Consider the following 13,798-nt stretch of genomic DNA (forward strand, 5'->3'; position numbering starts at 1 on the left):
TCTCAAATACATAAAATATTTAAAAACAAAGTCAAAGTTCAAGTAAGTGATGTACCCTAGGATTAGACTTCAGATTTTTCTGACTCTACAGTCTGGGCTCTTTTTTTTTTTTTTTTTTGAAATTTTTATTTATGATAGTCACAGAGAGAGAGAGAGAGAGAGAGAGAGGCAGAGACATAGGCAGAGGGAGAAGCAGGCTCCATGCACCGGGAGCCCGACGTGGGACTCGATCCCGGGTCTCCAGGATCGTGCCCTGGGCCAAAGGCAGGCGCTAAACCGCTGCGCCACCCAGGGATCCCTGGGCTCTTTCTTTTTGATGGAGGATATAGATTGTTGGGATCGGTGTGGCAAGTCCTGTTGGCAAAGGGAAACAAGCCTTTAGTACAAATAGGGGAGAAACAGAAACAGTTTCAGAGGGTAAGTAGTGGGCCTGTTACAGGATATGGCCCTGAGGAAGGCAGAAAGGTGGAGAAGAGACAGCAGAGCTGGTTGGTCCTTTTTTTTTTTTTTTTTAAGATTTTATTTATTTGTTCATGATAGACGTGGGGGGGCGGGGCGCAGAGACACAGGCAGAGGGAGAAGCAGGCTCCATGACAGGAGCCCGATGTGGGACTCGATCCCAGGTCTCCAGGATCGTGCCCTGGGTCAAAGGCAGGCAGCCACCCAGGGATCCCCGAGTTGGTTGGTCTTAAGTATAGCCTCAGTGTCTCCTTACCACTGGGAAGTGGTAGTGTAGTGTGGGGGGAGATGGGGTGAGTTAGTAAGAGGCAATTGTCCAAAGCCAAGCTTTCCAGGATTTTCTCCTGCTTTCCCTTCTCCAGCCCACTCTGGGCAGAGGCTCATCAAATTCTGGGTATAAGCAAGGGCTTGATTTAGGGAGGAAGGTTGGCCACTGCAGCAGCTCTGGCTCTTTCCCTTTGTGAAAAGGACATGTGGTTGAGTGAATTAACACTCATCTAGGAGTGAGGAGATCTGTGTTTCTGTGCAGCCTCTGACAAAGGAACCAGCAGTGGTAGGTAGAGTGATACTTGTTTATTCATGGAAGATAGGTATAGATTGTATTCTCAGGGGAGCCTGAGAAGCAACTTTAGGGAGAGAGTGAGGGATAGGCCCAAAGAACTAACCTATTTGGAGGTTTTAGCAAGGATCTGGAGCTGTTTCCTGATCTTTGGCACCCAGGGCCCTGTGGCCTGTGCCTTGTGTCTTGGTTTAGAGAAATGGGGTAGGAAGGCAGAGCTGAGGTAGAAGACAGACTCTTTCTGGATACCCGACTTTTTCTCTTGGTCTGATGTGGCTCTGGACTTTGCAATAAACAAGGGGTTCAGCTGTACAAGTTGAAAGTCTTGGATATTTAACTCTTCTAGGTTCTCAGGCTCTTTCCGGAACCTTGTAGGCCCTGCCTCCTCATTAGTCTTAAGTGCCTCGTATACAAAGAGAACCTTGTTCTTCAGCTTGTTTTTGATCCAGGGATCAATTGAAGCCACCAGAGTTAATGTTTCTTCTAGCTGCATTGAAACAAAGGTCCTTTGGCTGGCTCCCTTCAGGCTAAGGCTGGGAGGGGTAAGGGGTGCTTTAGGGAGGGGGGCTGCTCTGGCCATAGGCCAGTATGGCCCCAAGGAGTGGAGTGAAGTCAAGGGATAGTGTCTGAGGGCTCATTCCCCTACTCCCTTTCTCTCTCTTTTTAAAAAAAAAAATTTATTTATTTATTCATGAGAGACCCAGAGAGGCAGGCTCCACAGTGGGAGCCCTACGCAGGTGTGGATCCCAGATCCCCAGGATCACTCCCTGGGCTGAAGGCGGCGCTAAACCGCCCAGCCACTGGGGCTGACCCCCTTTCTCCCTCCTGATAAAGAGTAAGTGGTGGGGATGGGTGGGAGAGGCTTGGAGGAGGGCTATAGAAGAGGAAGAGGTAGGCGGGAATGCCTTACACTTTTCTTTACAGCCTGGCTCTTCTCTGCGTCTAGCATGTCCAGGAGCAAGTGGAACACTTTGGGGCTGCGGATCCCCAGGACACCCTAGCAGAGGCAGAGTGAGAATGATTAAGTAGCCAGCCTAGGAAGACACCTCTTCTGTACTCTTCCACACTAGTTCCCCTGTGATGACCCTGTGGCCTGGAGAGAGGGAGCTATGGCTCCCCAGCTGAAGAATCCCTCTCTTTCCCTTTTGGGGCCACTGCATTGGGTTCCAGTGCATACTGTTCACAGAGAGTCAAGACAAATTCCTGCAAATATTGAAGCAACACTTCTCATAACCATCTCCTGTCCCTCATCCCACCTACCTCTGATCCTGAAGAAAAGGTTACCCCTGAATTCATGGTAGGGCTGGCATTCTTACACAAGCCAGCAAACCTCCCCAAACTTTACAGCCCTTTCTGCCTCTAAGTAATTGTGCTGAGCTGCCTACTCCCTTTGACATCCACACATCAGAGAAGCAGAGCTGGCCTTACCAAAGAGATGACTGCTTCCTGGCGTGCAGTGGCATTTGAGTTCATCAGTTGCCTGTGTAGAAGGGAGTGAGTGTGCGATCCAGTTAGTGGATAGGGGAGGAAGGCCATTTGTTTCTTACAGCCCAGAGTGAGTCGGGCTTAAGGCCAGTGAGTGATGCTAATTTCATTTTCTCCCTCTTGTTCTTGGGTCAAGAAAGGGGTTGGGAAGGGAAAGGCAGGTACTGCAATTTTCCAGGAGGCACTGAAAGACAATTTGGACTCATATCTGTCCAGAACTCTACTTTTTACAGGTCCCTTTCATGTCCTCATCTTAATTTGAGTTCTTATATTTTTTAGCAACCCTGAGCGGTAGATATTACCAGCCCCCTTTTGCAGATAAAGAAAATCCCAGAGGTCAGAGTGACTTGGCCAGTGAGAACTAAGAACTGAGATCAGATTCTCAGCTCTCCCCACCCCTGTGCTGCTTTCCCACAGCCTAGGATTTGGCTCTGGCAGCTCCCAGCCTGAGCCACTCACGCCTCCACCAAGTTCATCATCGTAGGCTTCATCTTGAGCTCTTCCACGGTTTCAGCCACAGCCTGCCTCATAGCCTGAGGAAGGATTAAGGTGAGGCAACAGAGAAAAGGAATTCAGGAGTGTACCTTTAAGGGCTCACAAATTTTTACGAAGTGTTGACCTTGTGCTATATGGTCCTTGCCTTGAGGAGCCCCTGGTCTGGTAGGGAACGTAGACGAGTGAGTAGGCAGTTATACTACAGTTGTAAGTAAGTGTTAAAACTGAACTAAGTATAGGGTGAACCTAGGAGGGTCTTGTCAATCTGGGTACCAGCAAGATTTCCTGGAAGAAGTGATGCCTCAGTTGAAGCCTGAAAGGTGTATGGGAATTAACCAGTATAGGGCGGGGCATGGGGTGATTTTTTTTTTTTTTTTTTTTGGCAGAGAGGAGGGCATGTACAGAAGCTTTGAGGCAAGAGAGAACACATAGATTAGGGAACAGAAAAGTATTTCAGTTTAGCTAGGTGACTACAAGGATTCTTCAAAGTGGGGCACTCAGGAATTATACTGGGATACGAAGAATAAATGAGGACAGAGTCCTCCTATGTATTTATTCATGAGAGCCACACAGAGAGAGGCAGACAGCCAGGCAGAGGGAGAGGCAGGCTCTTGGGGAGCCTGATGCGGGACTTGATCTTGGGACTCCAGGATTACACCCTGAGCCAAAAGCAGATACTCAACTGCTGAGCCACCCAGGCGTCCCAGGATGGAGTCCTCAAGCATAGCTGGTGTGTGGCTCTGAGCAGGAGTGTGGAGGGTTGAAACTAGAGAGGTAAGCAGGCCCTGGGTGTGAATGGCAGTGGTAAACCTTCCTGAGAGCAGTGGGGAGCCACTGAAAAGCTTTATGCGGAGATGAGAGACAGTCTGTTTTACATTTTAGAAAACTGTCTTTAGAAGTTCTGTGGCTGGTTCTGTAACAAGCTACAATAAAGATGAAAGCAAAGTAACACAGAGGAAGGCAGGGTTCTTTGTGTTGGGGATGATTTGGAAAAGCTTCCCATTGGAGGTGTTTGGACTGGCTTTGCCAGAGCAGTCTTACTTTAAGTAACAGGTGGAAGGAAGGAAGGGTGAATAATAGCTTAAGGCAGTTTTTCACCTTGCAAAGGGAAGGAGGGAAGGAGGAAGGGATGACTCGGCATTTTTCACTGAGAGAACTGCCTGAGCAAAGGCAAGATGACTTGAAAATGCGGGCTGCGTTAGAGGAACGGAGTGTGTTGGTGCCTTAGAGTCAATATGAAACTTTGAGGGGCAGTGTGGTGAGAGGTCTTCAGAGAAGGGAGAGGAGGCGGGTTTGGGCTGCCTGGGTTTGGGAACGTTGATCTCACAAGGAAAGGTTCATTATACGTCTTCCTCCAGAGCAGGTCAAATGTGGATCCCTCCAGCCCTTGTGCCCGGATCTGTTGCAGCCCAATGGTCTTGAGCATCTGGGTGGCTTCAAAGCGGTGCTGAGGGCAGAGGTGAGGAGGTATGAAGGGTAGACTCTCTTCCTTATCCCTCAGCCTGTCCTAGTGCTGGAGAAGGAAGGGTCCTTGGCAGTCTGAAAGCTTACCTCCAGAACACTAGAATGGCACAGCTGGTCTAGGATGGCCCTGATGACTGTGGCTGTGTTTATATGCATCATCTTCACCAGCATCCTAAGTGCCTGTGAGGGGCAGGCAGGGTAGGGTGAGTTGTACAGGGGCAAGAGGCATCTGTATGGCCAGGTAGGCTTGAGGACTGAGCCTAAAACTCATGGGGAACAGATGGGGTGCATTCTCCTACCTCTTCGCCTTTTGAATGAGAGCATAAGTTCATGTGTGCACAGATATGCACAGTTATAAATGAACACTCCTACAAATCAAATATATACAGACACATGTACACTTATATCTATGTGACCCCATATTCATGCACACACATATTGACAGACACAGAGGATCCTGCAGTGCCCCCTGCCGAAGCTCCTTTTTTTCTGGTTCTGTATGACGGGGTCCAGACTGTACTAGAGTCAGCATGCCCTCTGGTTCCCCAGTGCTCCCCAGAACCCAGCCTCCTGCTCCTCACACCTTCATCTGCTGGGTTTTTGATCCTTGGCTCAGGCACTGCAGCAAGTACTCTTGGGCTGTGTTGCTGCAGGGCCGCAGGAAACCCAAGCACAGGGCTGCCTCCACGGCTGCTTCATTCGATGACTTATTTATCAGCATCTGCAGCACAGGTACCAACTTTTCTTCATCCCCGACTTGAGTCCTCTGAGGGAGACAAGAAGTGAAATGGGCAGGGGGGCTATGTCTTCAGCCAGGCTTTGTTAAGAGGGCAATTCACTGCTACTGCCAGAGCATTGTCCCTCCTCCCTAGAATGAATCTCATGTCATCAGATTTTACCCACTTCCTCCTTATAATTGTCCTCTACTTGCTTCTAGGTCTTATCTCTTCATTTCTCTAGGACTCATCCATCTCATGGTTGGATGAGTGTCACTTTAACACTTCTGCTGTCTTAATTCCTGACATTTAAAAAATACATATGTCATTGATCCTACCCCTGTTCTCCAATAATCTTGTCCTTGTTCCATTCTATGTCAGCTATTTTTTCTCACAGAGAGGTTTTTATCATTACCCATTTTGGTGACATCTCCATGATCTCCATTTTGTGGATCCCACTCTCTGACCATCACCTCCTATCTTTCCAGCTCACCTCCCGGTGTTAATCCTCCACATGGATTAACATAATGTCCATTGAGCACCTTTACATTGCTCTTCTTTTTCTTCCCTCTCTACCTAGTTTAAACTCCATGGTCCTACTGTAGTCACTTGAGTCATGGTCCTACTATAGTCACTTGAGTCAGCCTGCTTCACTCAACTCCTTTGCCTCCTCTTGCTTCATGGTAGTCAATTCTCCACTTACTCTGTGCCTGCACTTCCTGGAGAAAAGCACACAGTCATGATGACTGTGCTTGCTTTCAATGTGTGAACACAAACCTTGTGTGGACTCTTCAGTGCTACCTAGTAACCATACTAGTTTTCCCTGGGCAATTCTTTTTCCCACCCTCTTGATTAATACCTTGTCCACTGGAACCTCCAAAACTTCTTCCATTCTTAACTCTCAGATGAAAACCTTGCTTCCTACTTTACTGAGCAAATATATAGCAACTGGAAAAGAAGTTCCAGAGGCACCTACCACCATTTCTATCCAACCTTCCAACCTGTACCCATATGTTCTTTCCTTCTACTTACTGCTATAGGCTCTGACCATCTTTCTGCTTGTGTGTTCTCATCTCACCTAATCACAACTCTTTCTTCTTTCTTCAAAATGATCATTTTCACTACTGGATCATAGAAATATGCTGTTATTTTTCTTTTTTTCTAAAATCCACCCCTGGTGCCAGTGGTAGCCCTTTCCAGCAAAACTTGGGAAGTTGTCCATTCTTGCTATCTCTAATTTCTTTCTTGCCGTTCACTCTTAAACTCTTCACCACCCCACCAAAACTGTTCTTGTTAATTAAGATAATCAAGGATTTCTACATTGTTAATCTGTGTATCGATTCCCAGCCCTTATTTGATATGGTTGATTTGTTTCCTTTCCTTGATATATTTTCTTCACTTGATTTTCAGAATACCACACTCTTGGAGTGTCTTCCTACCTACTGGCCAGGTGTCATTATTTACTGGTTCTTCCTCTTCTCCCTGACCTCTTAAAATTGGGATGCCCCAAGACTTCATACTTGGTACTTAGTGATCTCATCTAACTGAATGACATTAAATGTTGTCTATATGCCAACAACTCAAATTCTTTGGTTCAGACTTCAGACTCCAAATTGTACATACAACTCTTTGCCTGCTGTCTCCCTTGGAGGTCCAATAGATATCTCACATATAAGTTGTCCAAAACTGGACTTCTGATATTACCTTCAAACCTGTTTCACATGTAGCTTTCTCCATTTTAGATGATAACAACTCCATCCTTTCAACTGCTGGGCCAAAAGACCTTGGCTTCATCCTTGTTTTCTCACAGTCTTTTGTAGCTCACATTCAACCTGTCAGTTTTACTGATCCCACTGCAACCACTGTGCTACCTTTATATCTTACCAGGATTGATTTAGTAGCCCCTAATTGGTCTTTCTGCTTCCACCTGGTGCCCCACCCATCTTTTCTCAGTACAACAGAGTGAACCTTTTGAAATGTAAGTTAGATTATGTTACTGCTTTGTTCCTTACTTCCATCAGACTAAAAGCCCAAGTACTTGAAGTTCTCCCGGAAAGTGCTGATGGAATATGATCTACTCTAGTAGATCTAGTCAATCTGGATTTAGTATAACTGAGTCTCCTGTTAACTCCTTTGACCTACTTTCATTTTCTATTACTTTTTCTATTTCCACTCCACTGCAGCCACCCTGGCCTCCTTGGTCCATTGACCATGCCAACCAAGCACACTCCTGCCTTAGAGCCTTTGCACTGATTGGCCCTTCTACTGGGAATGCCTTCTTTCAGATACCTGCAGGACTAACAGTTTTACCTTCTTCATGTCTTTGCTCAAATGACACCTTCTAAGTGAAGCCTTCCTCCCTTCTGTATTTATTTTTTTTAAAGGATTGATTTATTTATTCATGAGAGACATACAGAGAGAGGCAGAGACAGGCAGAGGGAGAAGCAGGCCCTCCACAGGGAGCCCAATGTGGGACTCAATCCTGGATCCTAGGATCACACCCTGAGCCGAAGGCAGGTGCTCAACCGCAGAGCCACCCAGGTGTCCCCCTTCTGTGTTTAAAACTAACCTATTCCCATCCTCACTTGGCATTCCTAATCACCTCACCCTGCTACCTAATTTTTCCACTACACTTGTCATCTCTAACATACTATATAATTAAGTTTACTGGTTACTATGTGACTCCCCAACTAGAAGGTAAGCTCCACAAAAGCAGGGGATCTTAGTCTGTTGGGTTCACTGATGTATCTTAAGGACCTGGGACAGAGCCTGGCATGTGATAGCTGTTTAACATATATTTGTTGAGTAAATGGATGAATGATAACTTCTGTTTCATACAGAGCAGAGATGTGGCTCAGCGGTTGAGCACCTGCCTGAGAGGATCCTAAAAGGGTAAAAATTTGAGTAGTGTTGTAGACTCTCTCAATCCCTTTCCCCTCTTGAGAGAAGTTTTTTCTTTAGTAGGTTATTTTAGGGATGATAATGGTTACCATTTAAAAAGCACAGGCATTGAACTAGGTGCTTTATATACATTATCTCATTTAGTCTTCTCAACAATGCTATAATTACTATCCATTTTATTCATTTGTTTAATATATTAATGAATTTTTATTGAAATATAGTTAACATACAGTGTTAGTATAGTTAACATACAATGTTATATTAGTTTCAGTTTAGTGATTTAGCAGTTCTGTACACGACTCAGTGCTCATCATGATGTTACCATCTCCATTTTGGAAATGAACTACTATGGATCTGAAAGATGGCTTTTCACTGGTTGTATGACTACTAAGTGGCTATGTCAGTGCCTCTGTTCAGGGAACTCCACAAGGACAGAGTCTTCTCTCATCAAGGCTAGGAGCTGGGTTACCTTCTCCCTGACCTAACGCCAGCCAGCACCGTCAATTATCTTGTCCTACCTGCCAGTTACAGACTCTCCTCTCAAATCACCTTGTCTTTGGGGACAGAAGCCCAGGTGTTTAAAGCCGCTCGTAGCCCTGTCAGAGAATCCATCCTTTGCTCCTCATTTTGCCCCTTCAACTGTTTAATGAGAACCTGGATCACATGCTTATTCAGGCAACCTAGACAGGGAGGGTCCTCAGATCAGGGCAGAGCTCAGGGACTGTTCCTCTCTGCCAGGATCCATTTGACTCAACTGTGCCTTCAAGACAGAAGTTCTAAGTACTAGGTCTCAAAGTGTTACCCATCCTCCCAGGACACTGGTGCAGCTGGCTGAGCATGACTGTAATTCCAGGGACCCGCTCCCTCCCTCCCAATCTCTTCTCTCTTTTCACCCCACTTTCTTCTCTCTGCCCACAGTACTTAGGCTAGCTCCCAGATCCTGCCAAATGATAGGTAGAAGTGGGTGTCCTTACCCAAAAAGGAAAGGGGCCACACTGGATCCTTTCTCATCTTTCTCACTCCCCTCCCAGGGAGAGGACATACTCACCCAGCATGGCCAGGCTTCGACAGGCCTCATACTTCACTTTCTCTGGACCAGTTTGGGCCTGATTTAAGAGGCAGGAGGTAGAGATATGCCATAAGGTGATGAGATGTCAGAGCTCTTAAGAGTCCTCTCAGCTTAAGTTTTCATTTACAAGTGAGGAAACCGAGGCCTAGGGAATGACCTGTCTATGCTCAAGCACAAAATACAGGCAGAATGGTGCAATGGAAGGAACCTAACTTGGGAATAAGACATTTGTTCAAATCCTTATCTGGTATCTAGTAACCATGTGGTCTTGGGCAAGTCATTTGGCTCATTCTCAGAGCTTCAATAGAAACATGCAGATACTACTGCCTATTCCTAGTTTGTAAGACTTAAATGAGAACATGGATAAGAAAAGCATGTTCCCCATTATAAATTGGCATATAAGCATGGGACTTTGATTTGGTTATGACAGAGAATGAACTCAGTCTCAGTTCTTTTCTGCCTTTTCAGTTGAGGGTCTTTTCTGTTACACAGATTCCCCCATCCCCATCAAGCTGCCCTTCAGGGAAGCCAAGGGCATGAGATGGAGCACACCACACACTGGTAGCTCTCTCCTCACTGCATCTGACCCAGCGTCCTTAATATCCTGGCGAGCCTTGTGTGCCTATGTTCTCATACCTCAGACCCTGTTTCCTCCTCTTGTGAGCTCCATGCAGCCCCAAACTCACCACTTGCCACAGTGCCTCCATGATAAACTTGTCATTGACGCCCAGACACCCCAGAGCCTGTAGGAACAGGGGTGGAAGAAAGGGAAGAGAGCTCAGACACCACCCTGTGAGTTACAGCCTCTGGACACAGCTGGAGTTTTGACTTGGAATGCCACACCCCAAGCATCTTTCTACTCCCCAGCTCAGCCAAATTCTACCTGAGACCATGCTCCACCATGCTTGCCACCTCTCACCTGTGCTGCATAGAACTGCTCATGCTCTCTGGGAGATTCCAGGCTTTTTGTGAGATCCTGCCCATCCAAGGGAGCCAATGGAAAGGAAGAAAGGGATTAATAGAGTTGTAGAACTTCAAATGGAAAGGAGCTCATCTAATTCCTTTTCCTTTCCCACCTCCATTTTGTTGGCAGGGACTGAGGCTGAAGGATAATGTGAGCCTAAGGTAAGGGCACCCACAGAAAGGGAGTCTCCCCATTCTCCCACCATGGTCCCTGACCTTTAATCTTTGCCACTTCAGGGGGTCCCCAGTAGGGTCTGAGGGCTTGGATCCCATCTGAGATTTTATAGTTAACTTGCTCATAGGGAGATGGAATTTTTGGATAGGTGTGTCCTCTTTGAGTTGCCTGTGTGAGAAATTGCAGTCAGCCTTGGTCCCCTTGTTCCCTCCCTCCCACTTCACAAACTCCTCTGCCCCTTGTTCCTTAGCCCAGCTCAGAGATGGGACCAGTGGAAGACAGATGAGCCTCCTCCTACCCCAGGCTCCTCTCTGGGATCTGTAAGCTGGACTTGCCCCACTCTCTATCCCACTCCTTTCTTCTTCCTCTCTTTCCTAGAAAGTGTGGAGAACAGGGAGGGGCAAAGCACACCTAGGGTGATCTCTCATTTTCCACAACATTTTCTGGGCCTCCCGTTCTTGTCGCTGATCGTATAGAATGTGCCAGTGTGTGTAGATCTCAGGCTTCTTGAAGTAGCAGTGAGGCACTGAATGTGGCTTGCTTGGGTGCTGCCTCCAGCACTCTGGGCTTGGGGGAAACTCTTCCTTTGGCATCTGGGGGATGTGAATAGCACAGCAGTGACGGGGGATATTCCTCGACCAGAAAAAGGACCAGGATAAGAAGAGACTAGGTGAGAGAGACACCCTTCAGTCTCTCATCTGACCTAGAGTCCGAGACCCTACCCATTGTGTGACTTGAGTAAGTGACTTCACCCATCAAGATCTCAGTCTTCTCATCTGCAGAATAGAGCTAATAATCCCTATTCTTTCTGTACTCCTCTGTACTTGTTGCAAAGAATAAATGAGGTAAAGATTGTGAAGCTCTTGTTGATCTGTAAACCAATCTGAGTAGACAGTTTGGTTATTTGAGGATCTCAAAGCATTTTGAAAAGGCCATCTGGGCAAGGGCAAGGAGATGAAAAGGCAGGGGGTGAGGAAGACAGGTTACTGTTCGTTCATTTAGGCATGCAACAGATACTCACCGAGTACCAGCTGAGTGCCGAGCACTGTGCTAGGTGCTGGGGAGGCAGTTATCATCCCTGCCTTCATGGAACTTAACAATTTAGTTGGAAAAACAGAATCTCTAACAATCTCTCTCTTAAACGGTCATGAAACTACAGCTCTGATTGTAGTAGAGGATTGTGGGTGGGTCAGGGGCTTTCTCTGCTGATTTGGCTAGGATTCATTCCTATCTCTTCTCCAGCCTTTGTCAGAGTCAATTCTCTGAGCAACAAGGAAAAGGGGCCACAGAGAGAGAGGCAGAGACACAGGCAGAAGGAGAAACAGGCTCCATGCAGGGAGCCTGAAGTGGGACTCCATCCCAGGTCTCCAGGATCATGCCCTGGGCCGAAGGCAGCGCTAAACCTCTGAGCCACCTGGGCTGCCCAGCATCCTGTATTCTATCTGGCATCTCTATGAGGATCTCTGCATTAATGAATAAAAATGACTCATTGTTAAGCACTGCCTATGTAGCCTAGGCCTTATAGATAGTATCTCATAGCAACTCCACAAATGAAGCGAGACAGGGGTTGGCCTGTGTCAAAGGAAGCTCCTGAGGCTTAGGGAGGGGAAATGACTTGTCCAAGGTCACACAGAGTTAGTGGCAGCCCCAGGGGTGAGTGTAAGGGTTCTGTGAACCAGCCTTAAAAGGAACAAGACAGTCTACCGCCCCTCCAACTTCAACAAAGCTCCCAGGATGGCTAAAGTTAGGGGGTCTTACCTGGTAGCAGGACAAGGGCAGGTGAACAGGAGCCATGGCTTTTCTGAGTTCTGTGGTATAAATGATGGGCTAAGAATTATCCATTTGGGCATTCATTGATTGAGTGTTTAGTGAACATTGCATATTAGAATTATTTGGGGATCCTTGGGCCTACATCAGACGCACTGGGTCTGATTCTCTGGGGATAGGGCCTAGACAGAAAGCTCCCCAGAGGATTCTAATGTGCGGCTGATGCTGAAAACCAGCTGTCTCATTCAGTGATTCTCAAACTTGAGTGTGCTGTAGAATCACCTGGAGAGCTTGTTAAAACCGATTTCTGGCATTTGTCCTGAGTATGGACATCTGGGGTCGGGGTCTGGGAATTTGCATTTCTAACAAGATACTGATGCTGTTTGTCTTGGGACCACACTTTAAGAACCACTGATCTAGCTGGTGAGACAGAGCTGTTTACTAGTGATTAACAAATGGAGACAAATGTGAAGATACAGGCACAGGTGGTACAGATGAGGGCCCCCCCTAATCTGGCTGGGAGGACCAGGGAAGGTTTCCCAGAGGTGATCATACACAGGCTCAGTCTTTAATCCATGTAGGGGTTAGCCAGATAGATAAGGGGGAAGAGCGTTAGGCACGGGGAACAACTTCTTTCAAAGACTGGGAGTTGGGGAGTTGGGTAGAAAGCAGCGTGCAGATGTGGGAGCAGAAGCTGGGGGGGGACACACAGAATGTCCCATCTTCGAGGGACTCCTTGGGTGGATCAGCGGTTGAGCACCTGCTTTTGGCCCACGGCGTGATCCTGGAGTCCCTGGAACAAGTCCCACATTCGACTCCCTGCATGGAGCCTGCTTCTCTCTCTGCCTCTCACTCTTTCTCATGAATAAATAAAATCTTAAAAAAAAGTCCCATCTTTGAGAGTCCTAGAGACTCACCTTGAAGGCTGTGGGGAGCCATCAGTGTCCAGTGCCCTGCTCTGCCCCTTCCTGTGGATTTGCTGAACTCACCAGACCCCTGTCTGGGAGAGGGAGCTTTTCTTTTCAGGCCCCATCCCCGACTCTGTTTCTGTCTATTCCAGCCTCACCTTTGGTCCTCTCTGGATATTCCAGCCATGGGTACTTGAACATCGACCTGGAGATGTCAAAAATATCAGCTGATTTTTTGTAGGCCATCCACCCTCTTCTCGCAGGGCCAGAGGGAACCCAGACAGAGCAATTCAAGGCTGTTGGGAGTGTTGGGGCACAGCTGGGGGAGACCTATCCTCTGTGGCACAAGAGAGACTGGTGAGGGGCTGGGGCTTCTGTGGGTAGAACACTCAAGTGTTGAGTAACCAGATCTCCTAGGTAAATGGAAGACTCCAGTTCTATTCTAAAGCCCTGCCCCTCCCCCAGCCCCCACTCCCAGTGTCTACTTGCCCGTGGCCTTGAGCTAGTCACTTGACCTCTGGGAGCTTCAGTTTCCTCAAGTGAAAAGTGGGAAGTTCATGCCTATCTGGGAGCCTAGAGTGGCTGTGTTGAGGCATACATGGGAAAGAAAGTCCAAGCATTTGGTGAACTGTCAAGAACACATCAGCCCATGGGAGGGGCAGAGGTGGTTTTTAGGACTAGTTATCAGGAAAATGTCAGGAGCGGGAAAGCCCATTTAATACACGTATCTCCTTCCTTGGCAGCAGAAACTGAGCTCTTCTTTGTTTGGAGAGCTGCTTGCTATACCTCCCACTTTTGCCTATGCTGTTCCCTTTACCTGACAGGCCTTTCTTTTCC

At 47.3% G+C, this 13,798-nt stretch overlaps 1 protein-coding gene across 1 annotated transcript; it reads right to left on the reverse strand.

The window, feature by feature from the left end:
• Nucleotides 1-613: 613 nt before the first annotated feature.
• On the reverse strand, nt 614-13,207 carry HEATR9 (HEAT repeat containing 9). Its single transcript, XM_041725289.1, has 16 exons — nt 13,120-13,207; nt 12,045-12,094; nt 10,698-10,879; nt 10,328-10,454; nt 10,068-10,124; nt 9,835-9,891; nt 9,128-9,185; nt 8,629-8,759; nt 5,046-5,228; nt 4,550-4,642; nt 4,326-4,445; nt 2,963-3,036; nt 2,447-2,498; nt 1,929-2,015; nt 1,273-1,505; nt 614-1,236 (listed from the first exon to the last, which is right to left on the reverse strand). The coding sequence occupies exons 1-16, from the start codon at nt 13,205-13,207 to the stop codon at nt 1,125-1,127; spliced, it is 1,704 nt and encodes a 567-aa protein (XP_041581223.1). The 3' UTR covers nt 614-1,124.
• Between the last annotated feature and the right edge of the window lie 591 nt (nt 13,208-13,798).

Source organism: Vulpes lagopus, chromosome 12 (genome assembly GCF_018345385.1).
Source record: "Vulpes lagopus strain Blue_001 chromosome 12, ASM1834538v1, whole genome shotgun sequence".
Taxonomy (NCBI): Eukaryota; Metazoa; Chordata; class Mammalia; order Carnivora; family Canidae; genus Vulpes; species Vulpes lagopus.